The sequence below is a fragment of the Labrus bergylta genome, chromosome 1 (genome assembly GCF_963930695.1).
Source record: "Labrus bergylta chromosome 1, fLabBer1.1, whole genome shotgun sequence".
NCBI classification, from domain to species: Eukaryota; Metazoa; Chordata; class Actinopteri; order Labriformes; family Labridae; genus Labrus; species Labrus bergylta.
The window spans coordinates 16,441,151-16,464,781 of NC_089195.1; the positions used below are offsets into that span (position 1 = coordinate 16,441,151).

Genomic DNA, 23,631 nt, shown 5'->3' on the forward strand with positions numbered 1-23,631 from the left:
AGGACCTGGAGATCCGTAAGGAGCGACGCATCATCCTGGACTGTGAACAGGACAAAGTCAAAGACATCATGGAACAGGTTCTTAAAGTCTCTCTCTGTATTCCTAATATTATTGAACGTAAACATTCATTAACAGCAACAACCTACGGCTTATCAGATTATTACTTTTATGTCCAATACAACACTGTAGTATAATATATACCTATCTATGAACAAACCTGCAGTGATTATGTAATTATCCACAACACTGCAGCAAAGTTTATATTTATATACAACCTGCAGTTGATTATATATTTATTAATAACACTGCAGTTAATTAATTATCTATAAAGAATACTGCATTGAGTTATATATTTATATACAACACCTCAGTGAATTATATATCCATAAATATTCCTACAATTAAGTATATGATTTTGTCCATTGAAAACCTCTCATCCCCAAAACGTCGTAGTTTGGAAATCATTGATAAATCAAAGGAAAAGGTGTTCCTGTGTTTGCTATTGACACAGCGTATTCTGTTTTTTGCCTCCAGGTGATCACTATAGGTCGACATGTGAAAGGATACCACTACATCATAGCCAACCTGGTGAGTACTTGTCAGAGTTTCTGTTTTAACAAGTCAACCAAAGAAGCTTAGGAACATTTTTTATTAAGGTTCTAGTCTGTCAGTCCTCTTTCTGAGTTTAGGTTAGCTGCTGTTTGGGCTGCTATCGGGCTTTTAAAGTCTGAGAATTACCTACCTGCTGAAATCTGGTTCACTAACTCTGTCTCTGCTTTTAAATCTCGTCTTTAAACATTTTTAAGGCCTTTGTCTATATGTAAATTATCATTGTTTTCCAGTTTAAATGTATTGTTTGATCTTGTCATTGGTCTTCATGATCTTATTATTGGTCGTGATGATATTCTTGTTGGTCTCAATGATCTTGTTACTTGTCTTGTCCCAGGGTTTTGTAGACGGCGACCTCTCTAAAATCCAGTACGGAGGAGCGAATGTTTCAGGCTTTCAGATCGTAGATTTTGACGATCCTGTGGTGGCAAAGTTTGACCAGCGATGGGAGGCTCTAGAGGAGAAGGAATATCCTGGAGCAGATGCGCGGATCAGAGTAAGATTTTATTTTACCAAATATGATGGCATGATCACTTTAAGTCTTAATAGAAAATTATGAACTATTTAAGCTGTTCAGATAACCGGAACCTGATCAAGGATCAAAACAATCAACTCTATATTAGTGCTTACTTCTTGTTTAACTCAGTACTTTGATAAATACCTTTGAGCCCATTTTTGTTGAAACATTAAAATACAAAGCTCTGACAGTCTATTGCTTCAAGATAGGAGTAGATTCTGCTAAGTTTGGAACTACAGTCAAATACAGAAACATTTCTCTTTTTTAGCAAGTCAAGCTAAATATTCCAAACAAGACAGACATGTTGAAAACACAGAAGTCTTTAACCAGAAGAGGAGTGGAAATCATCAAAATTTAACATATAACAAGAAATTATTACATTATATATCTGTTTAAAGCAGTTATTTCAGGCCGGTCAGTGACGGTCATTTTTTAAAAATTTTCAAAATCCAAAACACAAAACACACCAACCACAATTTACATTTTTAGACAATTCAAATCCATTAGGACAAGTGTAGCTAATGAATACAGACCTCAGTGTGTAGTATGGTCACAGTTGAAGCTTCTGACAGCATGAAGACAGAACAAGTAAAGACATGACATCCTGCACTCAAAGAGAAGCCCGATTGATTTCTTCAGAAAGAAATTCAGCTATCGTTCCCTACAGAGCAACTTTACTTACGTTGCATCTGTACCATCACATGCTCAGGTTGCCTCTCAAATAAAAGTAGATTACTGACTTGTTTTGTGTAGAAAGGCTCACACTTAATCTGGTCAAGAGGACAGTCCTTGAAACATTCCTTCCTTTTGTCACATCCTCCCTTTGTGCGAGAGACTCAAATAAGAGAAAATACAAATCAAGTTGGACTTTAGATTATTTTAGAACTAGAAGTACAAATCTTCCAAAGAGAGCCATTCTGTGATCTCATGAATCTGTTGAAATCATTGTACACACTGCACACAGTTCTAAACACTGAATGTTTCTCTCCTCAGTACACCTCCGCCCTCACCTATGACGCTGTCAATGTGATGACCGAGGCCTTTCGCTTCCTGCACAAGCAGAGGATAGACATGAGTCGTCGTGGCAACAGTGGGGACTGTCTGGCTAATCCAGCAGTGCCATGGGCTCAGGGGGTGGAGATCGAACGAGCCCTCAAACAGGTAAGAACTGGATCAGACCCTCAGGTAAACTGACCTAGTCTAGTTAAAGCTGAATGGTCAGTCTTTGTTTTGGAGATGATGAAGCTGAAACATAGACTGAAGTGTCCTGTCCCGGTTCTGTTGGGCCAGTCCAGCTGCGGGGCCTCCTGTCTAATGAGACAGACTGACCCAGTCCTGTTAGAGCTGGTGTCAGTTTGTGTTTAGTCTTTGTGCAGGACATGATGAAGCTCTTTTAATCAGCGGAGGCTGGTTCACAGTGATTCTCTCTGCAGCTGGAGACATAATCTATATATCTGGTTCTTCTGGTACCAATAATTCTGATTTAATTCCTCATCTGTCTTCAGCTCTTTGTATTTGTTTTGTAGTGACTCATTCTGATTGGTTACTGTCTTCAGCTGATGCTGCAGTGATGAATTGTTGAACACAGACTCTGATCCATGTCTGCTGTTCAGTTCAAACTAGGAAAGTCAGCCATAATAAGTTAACTAAGGTCTGAAATAAATTCATTTTTATTTTTTTAATCCCATTAATTGCATGCTAAACTACCTACTGTGTGTGTGTGTGTGTGTGTGTGTGTGTGTGTGTGTGTGTGTGTGTGTGTGTGTGTGTGTGTGTGTGTGTGTGTGTGTGTGTGTGTGTGTGTGTGTGTGTGTGTGTGTGTGAATATAGGTGCGTGTTGATGGTTTAACAGGGAACATCCAGTTTGATCAGTATGGAAAGAGAATAAATTACTCGGTGACGGTCATGGAGCTGAAGAACAATGGACCTGTGAAGGTAATCGACCATCATGCTAATGTCTAACTACGTCCCAGTCTTTTGATTACAATGATATCATTTAGCTTTGTTTGAGATACATTAAGAGCACAGTATCATGCTCCATGAGTCCGATATATTGAACCATTCTAGCATGTCGCAACATGTTGCTATGTCAAAGATGAAAGCATAATCGCATGTGTCAGACGTATGATCTCCCTTTGTGTGTGTGTGTGTGTGTGTGTGTGTGTGTGTGTGTGTGTGTTAGATCGGTTACTGGAATGAGGTGGATAAGATGGTGGTGACAAAGTCGGACTTCTACCCAAATGACACCAGCGGGATGGAGAACAAGACGGTCATCGTGTCGACTATACTGGTAAAAAGATAGACTACATGTCGGCTCTGTCTCCATGACTAATATGAAGAGCCGGCCAAGAGTAGCTTCAGAGGTCATATTAACAGATCGCTCTGAGACTTATCAGGAGGTCAGTGGTCAGGAGGACACAGGTAGTGCTGCTGCAAGTTTGTTTTCAACAGTCAGACGTTTATCGGCTGAGTGAAGGATTGATGATCATCACTGAAGGTTAGGGTATGTTTTAGAAAAGACGCACTGTAGAGAGCAGAGCAGTGGCAGAGTGATGAGGAACGTCTTACAGAAAGAGACACTGATTGCAGAGTGGATGTCGGACAGAGCTTCAAACTGAATAATGACCAGCTGAGTCATTGTGATGCTCACAGACTAGACCACTGAGGGCACACTCACATTAGGCCCAGTCGCCCTGTACCATGCCAAAGCACAATTGTCCCCCCTTCCCAGTCCACCACTGCCTACACTCACATTGCTCCGGGACTGAGCATGGTTACCTCTTGTACACAAATCTTCCGGTTGTAAGCGCGGTTTAAGAGTCAGCACAATGGAGAACAACACAGAACAGGACTGCAACTTTACTTACATTGTGGCCTAATTAGAGTAGATACTGCCATCTAACACTCCTGGATTTCTCGATCATGCATGACGGCCATCTCATTTACATCATGTCCACGTTCTGTACCTGTGCTTGTGCTTATGCATTAGAAACCTTAACCTGCCGAAGCACACCGTCCAACCTTGCCAGGGCCAATGAAGTGTAGCTTCCTTGAGCACACTAGTCAAATGAACTGGACTTTGGGGGGTCAAACATACTTGGGCATGGTATGGATTGCCTAGTGTAAGTGTGCCTTGACAATGAACATTGTAGACCACAACCTCTCCTGGGGAGGTTTAGAGTTCAGGGGAATCAAGATCAGGACACACCAGAGCTGAGCTGATAACGTGAACGTTGGTATGCAAACCAAAGGAAGGTCAAGCAAGTTTAATTCTGAAGACCAGGTACCAGGATCAACAGGTGCATGTCTACATTTTGGTAAAAGCCAAAACTTGAACTCAAACGGAAAATAAAAAATAAAACCAGGAACAACTTGAAAAAACCTGATATGAGTAGACAGTCAAGTTTATATCTGCAGGGCTGACGCAGGACATGGAGGCAGATGAGGAGGTGGATGTTCAAGGCCAGGTATCTGCAGAGGGAGGGAAGTGAAAACAAGTGTGTGCAACTGTCAGGTGACATGGTAAAAGTGCAAAGAATGAACAAATGTTTGTGTGTGTGTGTTTGTATAGGAAGCCCCCTATGTGATGCTGAAAAAAAATTCTGAGCTGTTTCAAGACAACGATCGTTATGAAGGTATGCTTATATTATACAGTGTGTTGCTGTGGTTGTATGGGTATATGAGTGTGCATAACACAGTGTTGCCATAATCTAATAACATTAAACAAGTTCTCTTATACTTTGCATAAAATAAGTTAGTATTTCAGTTATTCCTATTAATATAAATACTACATTACTTATTTTAATTATTTAAATATTACATACACTTTACCAAGAAAGGTGAAGCCCCCATAATAACGAGGACTTCTTGGTTCAGTCTCTGCTGATGATTTAAATGTTGTTTTGTTTTTTTCGACTGATGGCAGGTTATTGCGTGGACCTGGCTGCAGAAATCGCAAAGCACTGTGGGATACGTTACCAGCTAAAGATTGTGGGAGATGGCAAATATGGAGCCAGAGATGCAGAAACCAAAATCTGGAATGGTATGGTTGGAGAGCTGGTCTATGGGGTAAGATTTTAAGACACACAAACACACACACACACACACACACACACACACACACACACACACACACACACACACACCTTTAGCATCATCATCATCAACAAACCAGGACAGTTCAACTTTTGGAGTTAAACATTTTCTACTATTTTCATCCCGTGAAACCTGAGCAGCATCAAAGTGGTGTAAAATACAAAAAGTCGTTGGTTAGGTGAAATAGAGAGGTGGTCTTTTTGAGCAATATACCATATGTATATTTTATGTATATTTCTCTACATTTTGAGAATTTGTTGTCAGGGACATTTAAGACCCATTCAAGTAGCGCTTTGCAGCACCTTGCCCAACAACAGGGAGACCGGGGCTCTTGTCCTTGAATATGACCTGGGAGGGAAATGCAAAGTTAGCATCAGGTGGCCTTGACCCATAGGACTCACCAATGCTCAGCCTAAAATGAGTTACATGATACTGCTGTTCTGATGGCTCACCACCAGCAGGTTAACGTATGGGAGTCGGATGTAGTTGCAAGCCAGGTTGCAGGCAAAGGTGGAGGCCTTGACTGCTGACTCCTAGTGTAGATAGGGATGTATACACTGGTGGGGAAGAAACCCCAGTCTGAATGGGGAGTGGAGAGTGCAAATGTCCATGCACAGCACTGGTCTTGGAACTTAATTCCAGAAGAGGTGCTGGACTGTCTGAAGTTAGGCAACTGACATGAGTTGACCATGAGCTTTTTATGAGCCTGACATCTGACATCAGCCAAGGAATTCAATGTTGGCAACTGGGTTCAGGGAAGCAGTCAGGCTGAAGGATGCCCCTCGAGCTTGTTTAAACAATAAGGACTTGATTCACTAAGACTTGAATGTGGTTGTAATAGCTCCAAAAATTGCGCACCATTTTTTCCTGCTATCTGCTCCGTTTCCAAGGACTAATTCAAAAAACACATTGTGTTAATGATATTCAGGCACAAGCACGTCCAAAAAGTCAGCATGCTTTGTGCAGTTTGCTCTTGTTTTGCATCTGAATGTGGAGAAAAGCTTTCTGCACTCTGCGCAAAACTGCACTCAGAGAATGAGGAAGGAGGGAAACTTTTTTCAGGGTTTATTTTGCTTGAAAAATTTAAATTGAGCTTCACCTTTAAAACTTGCAGGGCTTCTGAGGGGTCATGAGAGTTAACACTTGAGGTTTACGTGTCAGTCAACACATTTTTAACTAAATAGTGCAAATCGTTATGCACAGCTCAACAGTTGAATATATAGTTTTTATTCACAGATATGTTCTCAGAGATTGAAAAGAGGGAGTAGACACAACTGATTTAATTTAAACAATTCTAAACTTCTTACAGGTTAAGTAAAACACAACTATTTTCAGGGTGTGAAGGTCAGCAGTGTCAGCAATGAGGACAGTGTGTGGCTGATTGTCAGTGCTGGTGAGGATATTTGCAAGATAGGTTGCAAGTGAATGTCCCAAACCCTGACCCTGCAGGACAGCAACCTTTATTGTTTAGCTGAGTCAGATGAAGAGTTGATGCTCCTCCATCATCACCTCAAGTGTCTCGCTTAAACTTTTTCATCTGTTTCCATCACGTCACTGAAGTCCACTATGACTTTTTAACACTCTAAATGAAATTAAATCAATCAATCATATTAAATCTTACACTGTTAAACTCTGTTACTATGTCAGAAAGCAGATATAGCTGTCGCTCCCCTGACGATCACTCTGGTTCGAGAGGAGGTGATAGATTTCTCCAAACCCTTCATGTCTCTGGGAATCTCCATCATGATCAAGAAGCCGCAGAAATCTAAACCAGGAGTCTTCTCCTTCCTCGACCCGTTGGCCTATGAAATCTGGATGTGCATTGTCTTTGCATACATAGGAGTTAGTGTGGTTCTCTTTCTGGTAAGTCTGTCTGTCTATATGGTAATGTGTATAAATGTGCCACACATTTACAGTAAACAGGATGGTTTTATTGTAAAGATATGTTATTTTTTAATAATGTTCAACTTCATTGAAGAGGTTAAATGTGAAGCATCCTCAGACTCTGGAGTATTTTTTTCTAAAACAATATCAGACTTTCGGCACTGACTAAGACTGTATGGACCTTTAACTTTTTCTTTTCTCTTGAGTGCATTCTTATGTAAGAAAATCAAAACCTTTCCTCCAAAGTAAGGCAGTGTGTTTTGATGTACATGAATTAACTGGTGATGTGATCTTGTAGGTTTCCAGATTCAGCCCCTATGAGTGGACATTAGAGGAGCCAGAGGACGGAGCTTTGCCACTGACGACCGAATCTACTAATGAGTTTGGGATTTTTAACTCCCTTTGGTTTTCTCTTGGGGCTTTTATGAGGCAAGGTTGCGACATCTCACCAAGGTCAGTATGAAGCCCCAACAAAATATGTATTTTCTTAAACTCCGGCCACACATTGAAACCAGAGAAAGTGGCCTTGTTTAAATGATGTCACTTAATGGCACTCTGCAAGTGTCCATGTGCAGTAAGATAAAGATAAAGACATCTTCAATATGTGTAATATAAGAGATCTTGATCTTAAGACACATTCTTCTGAGTTTTCCTTGACTGACACAGCGTGTGTATCTGTCTCTGTGTCAGGTCTCTGTCTGGCCGGATTGTGGGCGGTGTGTGGTGGTTTTTTACCCTGATCATCATCTCTTCGTACACTGCTAACCTGGCGGCCTTCCTGACGGTGGAGAGGATGGTTTCCCCCATCGAGAGCGCTGAAGATCTGGCCAAACAGACCGACATTGCATACGGGACCCTGGACTCCGGATCCACCAAGGAGTTCTTTAGGGTGAGGACTTCTGGTCACTTATTAGCTACCTCTTATGCAAAGTGTCAGGCTTACTAAATGTAATAAACTCAGAAGAAATTACCAGGAAACCAGGAAAAGAACAGATGTTGGTTTACCAGGAGAGGAGCAGATGTCTGTGTACTATGATAGATGAGAAGATGTTGGTGGACCAGAATGGAGCGGCAGATGAGGAGCAGGGGTTGGTGTACAAGGATTAAGATGTTGGCGTACCAGGATGGATGGCCAGATGTCTGTGTTCATGGATGGTGTTGAAGAGGTCTGTCTACTGTGATAGAGGAGAAGATGTTGGCGGACCAGGATGGAGGTGCAGATATTGGTGTACCCAGATGGATGGCCAGATGTTTGTGTAAATGGATGGGGGTGTAGATGTCTGTGTAATATTATCTAGGAGTAGATGTTAGCAGTACAGGACTGAGGTACAGATAATTGTGAACCAGGAGAGGAACAGATGCTGGTGTACTAGGAGAGGGGACAGAGGGGAATGAACGCAGCATTGAGGGGATCTGCTTCTGATGGTCTGGGAAGTGATTTCCCAACTTTACCTGCTGCCTCCTCTCAGTCCATCATTTTGATTGTTTAATTCATTACAGCACCTCCTCATCCCCAATGTCTGTTGGATGAATATGCAACTTTATCTTTCTTCATTTATTTTATGATGAAACAGAGGAGAATACAACAGCTACCCTTACTAAGATAAAGTAAGACATTAAACCAGGGCATCCTGTCCATGACACTGGAATAAACTTTCCCCGACAGGCTGAGTAGTAGCACTGTCCAAGACTTGAAGAGGCATGTCAGCAAAGACAGAACATGTCCAGAGGCTTCAGCATTACATGGTGAACCTCGTTCACACCTGGCCACCTACAGCAAAGGATCCTTCTGAATTCCTCAGTGACTCCTGCCATGGATTTAGACAATACTTCCCCTGGATCTTCAAACTCCTCATCGGAGTTGGTGGTGGGAGGTTCAGGTTTATTTCCACTGCTTAACAGTATCCCAACAAAAGAGTTTTAAAATATTCTAAAAGATGTCTTCGCTACACAATTTTCTAGAAGACTCCTGAATACCATAGAGTTTTCTTTAATTAAGGGACTGCCAGTACTGAAAGGTGTCCGTAGTATACAAACTGAGTCCTAGTACAGTCTTTGTGTCTGTCTCTCTTTTTTTGTAGCGCTCCAAAATCGCCTTGTTTGACAAGATGTGGCAGTACATGAAATCAGCAGAACCTTCAGTCTTTGTGAAGAAAACATCAGAGGGTGTCCTGCGAGTAAGGAAGTCCAAAGGGAAGTACGCCTACCTGCTGGAGTCCACCATGAACGAGTACATCGAGCAGAGGAAACCCTGTGACACCATGAAAGTGGGAGGAAACCTGGACTCCAAAGGATATGGCATCGCCACACCTAAAGGATCCCCATTAAGGTGGGTGGATCAGTATAACAATGCTAGCCAACCTGCTCTGCCATGTACCATTCACACTACTAACCTGCTGCCTAGCATACTGACGCTCCCCCTTCAAACAGCATAGCAACTCAGATTTTAAAGGAAAAATGTTCAAAGTTTACACTACAACAGCTCAAAATTTACAGTAAGACAGCTCAAGGTAAAACAGCTCAGAGTTTAGAGTGAAAAAGCTCAGCGTTTAGATTAAAACAGATCAGAGTTTACAGTAAAACAGATCAGAGTTTAGATTAAAACAGATCAGAGTTTAGATTTAAACAGATCAGAGTTTAGATTAAAACAGATCAGAGTTTAGATTTAAACAGATCAGAGTTTAGATTTAAACAGATCAGAGTTTAGATTTAAACAGATCAGAGTTTAGATTAAAACAGATCAGAGTTTAGATTTAAACAGATCAGAGTTTAGATTTAAACAGATCAGAGTTTAGATTAAAACAGATCAGAGTTTAGATTAAAACAGATCAGAGTTTAGATTAAAACAGATCAGAGTTTAGATTAAAACAGATCAGAGTTTAGAGTGAAACAGATCAGAGTTTAGATTTAAACAGATCAGAGTTTAGAGTAAAACAGATCAGAGTTTAGATTAAAACAGATCAGAGTTTAGATTTAAACAGATCAGAGTTTAGATTAAAACAGATCAGAGTTTAGATTTAAACAGATCAGAGTTTAGATTTAAACAGATCAGAGTTTAGAGTGAAACAGATCAGAGTTTAGATTAAAACAGATCAGAGTTTAGAGTGAAACAGATCAGAGTTTAGATTAAAACAGATCAGAGTTTAGATTAAAACAGATCAGAGTTTAGATTTAAACAGATCAGAGTTTAGATTTAAACAGATCAGAGTTTAGATTAAAACAGATCAGAGTTTAGAGTGAAACAGATCAGAGTTTAGATTAAAACAGATCAGAGTTTAGAGTGAAACAGATCAGAGTTTAGATTTAAACAGATCAGAGTTTAGATTAAAACAGATCAGAGTTTAGATTTAAACAGATCAGAGTTTAGATTTAAACAGATCAGAGTTTAGAGTGAAACAGATCAGAGTTTAGATTAAAACAGATCAGAGTTTAGAGTGAAACAGATCAGAGTTTAGATTAAAACAGATCAGAGTTTAGATTAAAACAGATCAGAGTTTAGATTTAAACAGATCAGAGTTTAGATTTAAACAGATCAGAGTTTAGATTTAAACAGATCAGAGTTTAGAGTGAAACAGATCAGAGTTTAGATTAAAACAGATCAGAGTTTAGAGTGAAACAGATCAGAGTTTAGATTTAAACAGATCAGAGTTTAGATTAAAACAGATCAGAGTTTAGATTTAAACAGATCAGAGTTTAGATTTAAACAGATCAGAGTTTCGATTAAAACAGATCAGAGTTTAGATTTAAACAGATCAGAGTTTAGATTAAAACAGATCAGAGTTTAGATTTAAACAGATCAGAGTTTAGAGTGAAACAGATCAGAGTTTAGATTAAAACAGATCAGAGTTTAGAGTAAAACAGATCAGAGTTTAGAGTAAAACAGATCAGAGTTTAGATTTAAACAGATCAGAGTTTAGATTAAAACAGATCAGAGTTTAGATTAAAACAGATCAGAGTTTACAGTAAATCGGAGTTTACAGTAAAATACAGAAAAAGGAAGGAAAGTCTGCTTAATCTGATGGGGGGTTGGGGGAGGGTGACTGTCCAGTACAGTGGACCAGTATGGGGGGGGGGGGGCAGTTGGGGGGGCGGTGTAGTCTTGCCCCAGGCTCGGAGCCTGTTGGCTGTTGCAGTATGCGAGTGTGATGAATGACACATGGCGGCTTAATCGTTGTTATAATAATCCACCTACCCTGATGACTTCATCTGTGGTTTGTATGTCACTGTGGTTACCACCTCAGACCAAAGGTGCAGGTGGTTGCCATGACTGTGGTGGGGGGAAGGGGGGGGAATCAGATCTTAATGACTTCATCACAGACATTTTTTGTTTATTATATCTTTTAATATGTAATGATAGTCCGAAATTTCAGCCTCTGTCTGCTGTTTTAGTAATTCAATTTGTTTTTGATTTTAATTATCATTGAAACCAATGTAATGTTGTTCTCACATGTTGGAAGTTTTGCACATGATGAGCTTCTTTAAGACCTGAATCTCGCAGATGTTTCATTATAACTTACACGTGTGTGTGTGTGTCTGTGTGTGTTTGTGTGTGTATGTGTCTGTGTGTTTCTGTGTGTGTGTGTGTGTGTGTTTGAATGTGTGTGTTTCTGTTTGTGTGTGTGTGTGTGTGCATGCTTATTAATGAGTTTGTTTCTTATTTTTGTGTCTTTTCAGCTCACAACAGATGTTTGCCCGACCGTCTCTCTAACACTCTCTCTGTATGTCTCTCTCTCTCTCTCTCTCTCTCTCTCTCTCTCTCTCTCTCTCTCCTCTCTCTCTCTCTCTCTCTCTCTCCCTCTCTCTAATTTTGGTCACTGCAGTTGTTTATTAGAAATAATTTATTTCTGTCAGATTTGCAGTTAAAGCTTCATTAAGCGTTTTTTTAACAGCCGTTTTAAAAGTCATATTTTCCAGGTGGTTATCATTAAGTCTCCTATATTTAGTCTATAACAGCTGTATAATGTTTAGTCTATACACGGCTGTATAATGTCTTTGTAGATTCCCAGTCATCCAGCTCATGGTAAATTTGAAGCTTGATCCAAAGGCAACTGAACTGGTTGAATTATAATGTTTAGTGTAAAACAGTGCCGTATTGTGCCGTACATTCACAACTTGCCCATTTCATTAAACCACATTTATTTTTGGCCAGCCAATAATATCAGCCGATATTAGCATATCCAGTTACTATCAGTATCGGCTGTTTTAATCGCAGATTAGCACCGATATTACTCGATTTATTCACCAGTTAAATAGCATTTCATTTGGATTTTATTGAATTACACTAGCAGTTTTCTTTCTGGCTGTCACCAGCAGAGGGCGCTATATCAATAACAACAGGCATTAACACTCTCCAGAGTGTCAAGCGTTGCTGCACATACATGCAAAGTTACTTTCCATTTGAGTAACCATCTTATTTTCATTATACATCTTTTCACCTATGCTTGATAACTGCACTTGAGGGATCAACACAATACATGTGAATATCTATCTATGTCCACAGATTGAACATAGATCTATGAAAGATGTTGGGCCCGAAAATTCCATATCGGTCGGTTCCTAGTTGTCATAGCAACACAAAAGTATGAGAAGGCAGACGAATACATAACATGCACTAGCAAACTTTAAAATGTAAAAAATTGACTTAATGGAGCTTTAAGTATTGTATTTCATATTTATGTTGTCCTACACTGACTGTTGAACTCTCACATGGTAGAACCAGAGACACATTTTTATTTTCATACAACCCCGGTCAGAATAATTATTTATTCTGATTTAAATTCTTTATGAATTATTCAAACATTATCTTCCACTCTCTGTGTCTCTGCTCCTCACATGTTTTCACTGTTTTCACTGTTATGTTTTTTTTTACACAACCAGTAATGTTATAATATGTTATGTTCTGTCAAATGCGGGTTCAGATCAGAAAAAAAACCCAAAGCCAATCAGATCAAAGTGAACTGAGCCCTGTCCCGCTTATTATTCACAGTGATAGAATATTTAATGGGCATTATATCTGAAATCATTAACCTCCATTTCCCACCACATGATACATGATTACTATGGACAAAGTTCTTCGAGGTATTGACACAAAAAACCTCTTCAGAAACAGTTTAGTCATGAAATCATGAACTTGCTCTTCCTGCTGAATTATTTTAAGACATTTTAAATCATCTTTTAAACGAGCAGAAACAAAGCAATCTTCTCTAGAAACAAACCACTGAATAGTTAAAAATCTTACATTTAAATAAAGATTAAACTTAGCTCAATTAAAGATACAATGAAGATATATTTTTTTTAGTGTTTTGATTAATTGATTCTACTGTGTTCAGCACTCAAGTCCAAGACAAACTTCCCAAAGGGGACAATAAAGTGTATCAAATCGTATTAAAAAAACATACAATTAAGAATAAAATTGGACCAAATAAAGATACAATAAAGATTAAAATGAGATCAAATCAAGATACCATTAAGATTAAAATTCGAGAGAGTTTGACAGAAATGAAAACTGAATCTTTAAACAAAGCTTAAAATTGTGCAAACATTTTCATTAACAATGCTGTATTAAAGTAGTTCAAATTATTTCTCTGTATAAGCACTGAAAACAGTCTTTAAAGAGAATAGAGATTTGTATTCAACATTAAAGTTCTGTGTTGTTTTTTCACGTTCAGGTCCAACATGTCACTGTCCGACACCCAGAAAATATAAAAGTCAAAGAATCACACAGACATGAACAAAGTCAAGAACTCAATCAGAATATTATCAAACTGTATCTAAAATGATTTCCCCATGATATTTATAGTTACATGACTTCATTATTAAATAAAAACATGATCTCATGTCCAAGTTTCTTCTGATCAAATAAAACTGGAACATAAAGAGCAGTTAAATATGTTTGAAAATAAAGATTTAAAATATTAAGAGAAAGAAATGAAACAAACTCATATCTTCAACTATATCTGACTTATAAATGTTTAAAACATATTAAAAAAAATCTTATAATATACAAACTGTATATGAACCAGGGTAGGTTGAACAAACTCAGCGTATCTTTAATGATCTCTCTTCATTTAAAAAAAAAAAAAACACAGAATGATCAGCTGGTTGATCAGATTGTTGTTCCCAGATACTATATATTTTTTATGATTAAAAACATTAACATACCAAACACGAAAAATAGATATACTGGAACACATTTCAAGCAAAAATAAATAAATTAATGAACATGGCTTTTGGCAATTTCTGTCAAAATAAAAGACAGAGCTAGCTTACAACGTGAAGCTAAAAAAAACATCAAATAGAAAAAAAATAATTCAATAACCGATGTTTTATTTAAAAAACAACAACAACATTATATTCTAACTTTTTTTTATGAAGACAAGTGTTTTACACACCATTTTCATTTTATATTTTGTTTGATTTCATTATATTTTTTTCGCATTCAGCAGGCAGAGCTTAGCTGTTGACACATGTTTTAGCTAATCTGAGTTTGCTGCTAAGAGGGAGAGCCTCATCCAGCTGTGTGTATCCTGTTTATGCTAAGTTAACATGCTAACGTGCACACCAGCAGGAGGACTGACGACAATGAGCTGCTAACAGACGCTGTGTTCATGTAGAAATGCGGTGAACCTGGCGGTGTTAAAGTTGAACGAGCAGGGGCTGCTGGACAAACTGAAAAACAAGTGGTGGTATGACAAGGGAGAGTGCGGCAGCGGAGGAGGGGAGAGCAAGGTTAATACACACTCACACACTGAAACACACTGAAACACACACAGGTCCCACTGGGTTAGCAGGTTTTCAAGAAATCTAAAGAAGCAGCACATCACAGCGCCACCTGTGGTTATTATGTTAGCGACTAGTCTTTGATTAAAAAGATATTCTGAGATGTTATCTCTATGAACAATGCCCCCCACAGGCAGCACTGTGCTATATGCTGCTTCTTCACACGGTGTTGCGTTCTGTTTGGTTGAGGTCAGGGTCAGGGCAGGATTCAGGGCTGAGGCCAGGGTCAGGTGACCTCACACCAGATGGCAGCAACAGAAACGAACAAACAGGTGAAGAGCCGTTGATAAAATGTTTATCTGCTGCTCTCACCTGTTTACAAAGCAGAAAGGCTTTCACTGCAGCGCCTCTCATTCTCTGTCTCAGGGGCCAAACAGAGGGGCCCCATGTATAAAACCCCCCTGATAACAGGCCTATCATGCTAGCAGTTAGCATCTGACTTTATATGGAGAGATCATCAAATGCTGACAATAAATCTCTCCTGAATGATTCAAATATTTTTATTTTAAAATAAGTTAACATTTCTGAATACTACTCTTCCTTTGATGATTAAAGTTTGTGATACCTAACATCTCAGGGCCCTTCATAGGCTGCAAGACCAGAGTTTGAGAACCGCTGCCCCTCTAATAACATAAGATAACATTGATAATGATGTTATTTATGTTATTCCCATTGAAGAGTGCCAGTAAACCTTGCCGTATTGAAACTGAATGAGCAAGGGACCCTAGACAAGATGAAAAACAAGTGGTGGTACGATAAAGGAGAGTGTGGCTTCAAGGACTCCACTAATAAGGTTAGTCGTCTGTGTCTGTGGGCCAATCAAACGCTCTGTCTGTTCATTCAGCATGCACAGTTCTGTCGGGTCTGTATGTGTCAGGAACACAGAGCACATCTGCACTTTAGTGGTTCTGTCTGTGTGTGTTTTATTATTAAGGTAGATTGCAGCTGTATTTCATGTAGGAGACACTGTGAGGTTAAATGTCAGAGCACACCTGCACTTAATAGAGTATCACTGTGAGTGTTTTATATATAAGGTCTGTTACAGATGTACATCATGTAGGAGATACTGTCAGTTTGACACAGTGAAAAAGACATCTGAAGATTACTGTCATGTTATTTACACGTGGGTAACATAGAGGACACTTATGGTAACTCATAGCACTTTAACATAAATCTTTCCTGTTTATATATGAGATTTTTTTGTAATGAATATTGTGAATATGAGTGTCAGCTTGAAACAGAAGGTACTTCTAATGAACTCAAAATGAAAGTGTCTGAAAAGGAAGAAAAAATTATGCCAAGGCAACAGAGTGAAATATTAGATAACAAACTGACAATATTTAAGCCCAGTATAAAATAGCAGTAATACTTACTTGTGTTTTTTCTCTAGAATCATATGTTTTGTGATTCTGCATTTTAAAAACTCTAATTTTCTTTTTTAACAGGCGAGTTAAATCCTGTCACCGTTAAACAAATGTATTACCGTAATTGTTTTTGAAGGAATCATATGTAAAAAGTATTATAGAGATTATCTTATCCTCACAGATCACCATTGCTATAAACTATAACTATACACTATAACTACAGATGGTAACTGCACACTGTTACTACAGACTGTAACTGCACATTACTACAAACTGTAACTGCACACTGTAACTACAAACTGTAGCTGCACACTGTTGCTACAGACTGTAACTACAGACTGTTACTACAAACTGTAACTGCACACTGTTACTACAGACTGTAACTGCCCACTGTTACTACATCTGTAACTACACACTGTTTCTACAAACTGTAACTACAAACTGTAACTGTACACTGTTACTACAGACTAACTACAGACTGTTACTACAAACTGTAACTGCACACTGTTACTACAGACTGTAACTACTCACTGTTACTACAGACTGTAACTACAAACTGTAACTGCACACTGTTACTACAGACTGTAACTACAGACTGTTACTACAAACTGTTACTACAGACTGTAACTGCACACTGTTACTACAAACTTTAACTGCACACTGTTACTACAGACTGTAATTGCACACTGTTAATACAAACTTTAACTGCACACTATTACTACAGACTGTAACTACAAACCGTAACTGCACACTGTTACTACAGACTGTAACTACAGACTGTTACTACAGACTGTAACTGCACACTGTTACTACAAACTGTAACTACAGACTGTTACTGCACACTGTTACTACAGACTGTAACTACAGACTGTTACTACAAACTGTAACTGCACACTGTTACTACAAACTGTAACTACAAACTGTAACTGCACACTGTTACTACAGACTGTAACTACAGACTGTTACTACAAACTGTAACTGCACACTGTAACTACAAACTGTAACTACAGACTGTTACTACAGACTGTAACTGCACACTGTTACTACAGACTAACTGCACATTACTACAGACTGTAACTGCACACTGTTACTACAGACTGTAACTACAGACTGTTACTACAGACTGTAACTGCACACTGTAACTGCAAACTGTAACTGCACACTGTTACTCCAGACTGTAACTACAGACTGTTACTACAGACTGTAACTGCACACTGTTACTACACACTGTAACTGCACAATGTTACTACAGACTGTAACTGCACACTGTTACTACAAAATTTAACTGCACACTTACTACAGACTGTAACTGCACACTGGTACTACAGACTGTAACTACAGACTGTAACTGCACACTGTTACTACAAACTTTAACTGCACACTGTTACTACAGACTGTAACTGCACACTGTTACTACAAACTTTAACTGCACACTGTTACTACAGACTGTAACTGCACACTGTTACTACAAACTTTAACTGCACACTGTTACTACAGACTGTAACTGCACACTGTTAATACAAACTTTAACTGCACACTGTTACTACAGACTGTAACTACAAACTGTAACTGCACACTGTTACTACAGACTGTAACTACCCACTGTTACTACATCTGTAACTACACACTGTTTCTACAAACTGTAACTACAAACTGTAACTGTACACTGTTGCTACAGACTAACTACAGACTGTTACTACAAACTGTAACTGCACACTGTTACTACAGACTGTAACTACTCACTATTACTACAGACTGTAACTACAAACTGTAACTGCACACTGTTACTACAGACTGTAACTACAGACTGTTACTACAGACTGTAATTGCACACTGTTAATACAAACTTTAACTGCACACTATTACTACAGACTGTAACTACAAACCGTAACTGCACACTGTTACTACAGACTGTAACTACAGACTGTTACTACAGACTGTAACTGCACACTGTTACTACAAACTGTAACTACAGACTGTTACTGCACACTGTTACTACAAACTGTAACTACAGACTGTTACTGCACACTGTTACTACAGACTGTAACTACAGACTGTTACTACAAACTGTAACTGCACACTGTTACTACAAACTGTAACTACAAACTGTAACTGCACACTGTTACTACAGACTGTAACTACAGACTGTTACTACAAACTGTAACTGCACACTGTAACTACAAACTGTAACTACAGACTGTTACTACAGACTGTAACTGCACACTGTTACTACAGACTAACTGCACATTACTACAGACTGTAACTGCACACTGTTACTACAGACTGTAACTACAGACTGTTACTACAGACTGTAACTGCACACTGTAACTGCAAACTGTAACTGCACACTGTTACTCCAGACTGTAACTACAGACTGTTACGACAGACTGTAACTGCACACTGTTACTACAGACTGTAACTGCACACTGTTACTACAAAATTTAACTGCACACTTACTACCGACTGTAACTGCACACTGGTACTACAGACTGTAACTACAGACTGTAGCTGCACACTGTTACTACAAACTTTAACTGCACACTGTTACTACAGACTGTAACTGCACACTGTAACTGCAAACTGTAACTGCACACTGTTACTCCAGACTGTAACTACAGACTGTTACTACAGACTGTAACTGCACACTGTTACTACACACTGTAACTGCACACTGTTACTACAGACTGTAACTGCACACTGTTACTACAAAATTTAACTGCACACTTACTACAGACTGTAACTGCACACTGGTACTACAGACTGTAGCTACAGACTGTAACTGCACACTGTTACTACAAACTTTAACTGCACACTGTTACTACAGACTGTAACTGCACACTGTTACTACAAACTTTAACTGCACACTGTTACTACAGACTGTAACTGCACACTGTTACTACAAACTTTAACTGCACACTGTTACTACAGACTGTAACTGCACACTTAATACAAACTTTAACTGCACACTGTTACTACAGACTGTAACTACAAACTGTAACTGCACACTGTTACTACAGACTGTAACTACAGACTGTCACTACCGACTGTAACTCCACACTGTTACTACAAACTGTAACTACAGACTGTTACTGCACACTGTTACTGCAGACTGTAACTACAGACTGTTACTACAAACTGTAACTGCACACTGTTACTACAAACTGTAACTACAGACTGTTACTGCATACTGTAACTACAGACTGTAACTACAGACTTTAACTGCACACTGTTACTACAGACTGTAACTACAGACTGCTACTACAAACTGTAACTACAGACTGTAACTGCACACTGTTACTACAGACTGTAACTGCACACTGTTACTGCAGACTGTAACTACAGACTGTTACTACAGACTGTAACTGCACACTGTTACTACAGACTGTAACTACAGACTGTTACTACAAACTGTAACTACAGACTGTTACTACAGACTGTTACTGCAAACTTTAACTGCACACTAAAATGTAACTGAACACTGTTACTACTAACTGTAACTGCCCACTAAACTGTTACTACAAACTGTAACTGCACACTAAACTGTTACTACAAACTGTTATTACAAACTACTACTATAGACTGTAAGCACAGACTGTTACTACAAACGGTAACTACACACTGTTACTACATACCATAGCTGCACACTGTAACTACCAGTGTTGGGCAAGTTGTTGAAAATAAGTAACTAGTTACAGTTACTATACTACTACAGTATAACAAAGTAACTGAGTTACTTATGGAGTTACTACATTATTAAAGTATCTAGTTAATATGGAAATTAAGTTCAACGTTTCTTTATTTGCTTCAATCCTCATATTAATGTTAAAAGGATTTAATGTTGCTGTGGCGGACTTACTTATATTGACTCAATGTTCTGTTATATGGATACTACATGCTGCAACTGAATACACTTAGTAGAAAATCTCACAGTTCACATTTAGTTTGACATTTTAAGTTATGTGTTATAAATCAGTCCACACTTAAACAATTCTGTAACGCCTCCCCTTGCCCCCCTCCAGGAGAAGACCAGTGCTCTGTCTCTCAGTAACGTCGCCGGTGTCTTCTACATCCTGGTTGGAGGTCTGGGTCTTGCCATGATGGTGGCGCTGGTGGAGTTCTGCTACAAGAGCAGAGCGGAGGCCAAAAAGATGAAGGTATGTTCTTGTAACATTTAAAGTGGAATAAACTTTTTAGATTTAATCTGCAGGATTCTTATTTTAAATACTTAAAATTTTCCAGTAAAAATCAAACTGTGAACCAGAAGTGATCTCTGTCTGTAGTTTTATAACATCTGTGTACAGTGTAATAAATGATTGTAAGGTATTAATAGAATAACTATTATTAAGAAAAATACATTATTTTCACAAAATCATTTAACATTATTTCATAGACAATATTACTTTCTTTGTGTTGTTTCACATGTCCTTATTTTTGTCTTTATTGTTGTATACTTTTGTACTTTGCCATTTTTCAATCCTATAAGTCAAATTTCAGTTAAAAATTATTCTGTTCGATTTTAAACTCTCAAGTCCTCTTTATCCTTCCTTTTCATGGAGTCTATTTCAAGATAACGGATAAACCGCTTCTGGTCCTGACTTAATCCTGGTCCAGACTACATCTTGGTTCAAACTATAATTCTCTCTCCTTGTTGTGAAAATGATACACCCAAAACAAAATACTCTGCATACACACATCACTATCACAAACAAGAAGTTACATCTGCATCTTTAAGCAGTAACAAAGTTCAGATGTATTACGCCTTGCACTTCAACATTTCATCCATATCAGCGTTATATTGGTGTCCCAGTCTGTGAATTCACATTGTATTACTGTGTTGTGGACGGCGAGACGCACGGCATGTGAGCACACAGCGGGAGCTTTCTACACAGACACACTCAGGCATGAACATACACACACAGCGCTGTTCTGCCTCATTGGCTCAGACGTTACACATCCCCACAGTCTTCCCCCCATTACGCTTCTTTTACCAGGCACTGCGCCCAACATGACATGATGAGAAATGAGGCATGATAATCTATAGCTACTTATTTTAGGCCTAGTACACACGTAGGCGTTATTTTTTTTAAACTGTTGTACTGTGTTCTCTGCATTTTGGCCTTTCGTACACACCTTTTGGAAAACTCCTTCCAGATGTTTATGTATCAGACAGGGAAAACCTAGTTTTGGGCTTGTAATGTCACACTGTGCACAGGCTTCTTGTCCATTTGACGTTGTTGTGCGACGCTGCCACTTCTGTTAACAACAGATAAGTGCAATGGCAGACGTAACCAAACTAGTGCTGGTGTTAACGTTTGTTAACTGGACTTTTTACAAGCTTACACATGAATACACAGTTGCTCTCCCACTCTACTGACGAGCAGAGACGCCTGAATGGACAACTTGGTTAAATAATGAAAATTAAATGGTCATTACAGAGGAATGGCGAGAACATGTTTGACATTCTCACATCAGTGTGTTTTGCGTCATCATGTGGATGAGGATGATTTTGAGAGCTGTGTTGACGGGATTCTTTTTTAGAAACAAAGGAGTAAAACCTTATTTTTATAAAATACCCGCCTACGTGTGGAGTAGGCCTTATTGTATAAATAATACCATCTGTATAGTTGGTTTAAAAATAGTATCCTTCATGCTCATCGTCCTTTCACATGAACATCGGCCTCTGTATTCAGATAAAAATGTTGTTTTATAATATGTTCCTGTGTATCAGGGCTGTGTGGATCCTCACACACCATGCTGTACTGTTATTAAAGACACCCTCATGGTGTCCAGCTTTTTTTCTGAGGATCCTTGAACATCAAAAGAAGTATACAGAAACATCTGTTGAACCCAATGTGAGGATATGTTCGATTCACCTGTTTCAGAATCATCGTGCAGCTCAGTGTTTTTTCTTTCTGACTGCAGCCTCTGCTGTAACGGTTTAGACTCTGACTCTTCTGCACTCAGTCTCCTTTGATTGACTGGCGAGACACTTAAGCTTAAGTGTTGGATGCTAAATGAAAGCTAAATGAGCATAATTAAGGCTCTTAGAAACCAAATAGCATTCCAGACTGCAATCAAAAAATAACTTGCTAACCTATGAGACACACTTACAAAATCCCCATATAAATGTGTGTTTGCTAAAAAACACAATAGTTTTCCAAAAGACATATTTACAATTACTCAAAAATATGCCTCTTACATGAGACAGCTATGAAACAAAAATGATTTGAGCAAAGCCTCCTCAGCTCGTACATTAACGTGAAGACGTTTTGTTGCTCTGTTTGCAAGCTGAAGTGGAGTGCTGGTCCAGCAAAAATGACAAGGATTAGAATTAGTCAGAACTCTCTTGAAGAAAGGCATTTACTAAAAAAAACATAATGTATCGAGAGAACACATCAGTCACAGTCTCTAGCTCCTCCAGCAAGTTTTGGCATTGTTACTCTGATTAATGACAAGTGTTTGTATGGTGACTAAAGTTATATTTAACACTCTGAATAGTGTTTCCCAGCCCCTTCAGGAAGTTGTCATTACATCAGCTCAGGCAACCCCTGTGCTTTTATTGCAACCTTGCAATTTTTGCAAAAACATTGATGTCACTAATATGACAAAAGTCACTTCTTCGACTTTTAAAATATTGCTCCCCTCAGATCTTTATTTGTATAAGCATCCGAGGGGAATAGTTCATGTGTTTTATCTCTGAACTGCATGTTAGAGACACTTTTTTCTATTAAACAAACAGATGCTCTGGTATAACAAGTTTCACAAATAGACCTCAAACTGCAGTCTCGATACAGAGAACTCATTAAGTCATTACTGTGTCTTCTTGTGCTTATGTATAAATGTTTTCATGTTGAAAAATGTTGGCTAACTTTCTGCCTGGGGCCTTTTGTTGAGTCTATCGACCAATGAGAGGCTGTGTTCCAAACTTCCCACCAAACATGGGCTCTGTTACAGCTGTCTGTCAGTGATGATCACAAACACTGTTTATGCAGTGAGATACAGATCCCCTTGATTACTGTCAATTGTTTTATAACAGCACAGCTGTTAACAAGAGCAGTGTGAATGGAATAAGAAACAGAATCTCTGCACATGAGGAAATCACTGACAGTGAAATAGAGAAATAAGCAATACATGTTCATTTTCTGTAGTTTCACTCAGTTTGTACACATCTTATTCCGTCAGATTGCTGACTCAGCTAATAGATGTTTTTATTGGAGTATTTTTGACAGTCACTCACAGTTGATGAGTCAAGAAAGCCTAAAAAACATCACAACTTGCATTGCAATGTTTTGAAAAAAAGCTGCTTCAAAATTAGACTGTTTATGCCAAAACCAAGACAGAAAGGCTGTGAAACTCAGCAGCGACAGATTTCTGTCTTTATTT

General features: G+C 38.6%; 1 protein-coding gene across 4 annotated transcripts in view; it reads left to right on the forward strand.

Annotated features, from left to right (window-relative positions):
* Positions 1 to 23,631, forward strand: part of LOC110000680 (glutamate receptor 2-like) — a 41,537-nt gene that overhangs the window by 12,496 nt on the left and 5,410 nt on the right. For 2 of the 4 annotated variants that reach the window (XM_065955117.1, XM_065955127.1), the window contains exons 5-18: positions 3 to 77; positions 535 to 588; positions 947 to 1,105; positions 2,120 to 2,287; positions 2,957 to 3,061; positions 3,309 to 3,416; positions 4,698 to 4,761; positions 5,052 to 5,194; positions 6,869 to 7,084; positions 7,404 to 7,558; positions 7,796 to 7,994; positions 9,187 to 9,434; positions 15,563 to 15,677; positions 20,268 to 20,402. In XM_065955117.1, the coding sequence (XP_065811189.1) occupies positions 3 to 77; positions 535 to 588; positions 947 to 1,105; positions 2,120 to 2,287; positions 2,957 to 3,061; positions 3,309 to 3,416; positions 4,698 to 4,761; positions 5,052 to 5,194; positions 6,869 to 7,084; positions 7,404 to 7,558; positions 7,796 to 7,994; positions 9,187 to 9,434; positions 15,563 to 15,677; positions 20,268 to 20,402 (1,944 nt within the window). Of the gene's footprint in view, positions 1 to 2; positions 78 to 534; positions 589 to 946; positions 1,106 to 2,119; positions 2,288 to 2,956; positions 3,062 to 3,308; positions 3,417 to 4,697; positions 4,762 to 5,051; positions 5,195 to 6,868; positions 7,085 to 7,403; positions 7,559 to 7,795; positions 7,995 to 9,186; positions 9,435 to 14,718; positions 14,834 to 15,562; positions 15,678 to 20,267; positions 20,403 to 23,631 lie in introns of all 4 variants that reach the window. The other 2 variants (XM_065955112.1, XM_065955122.1) reach the window with 1 other exon arrangement.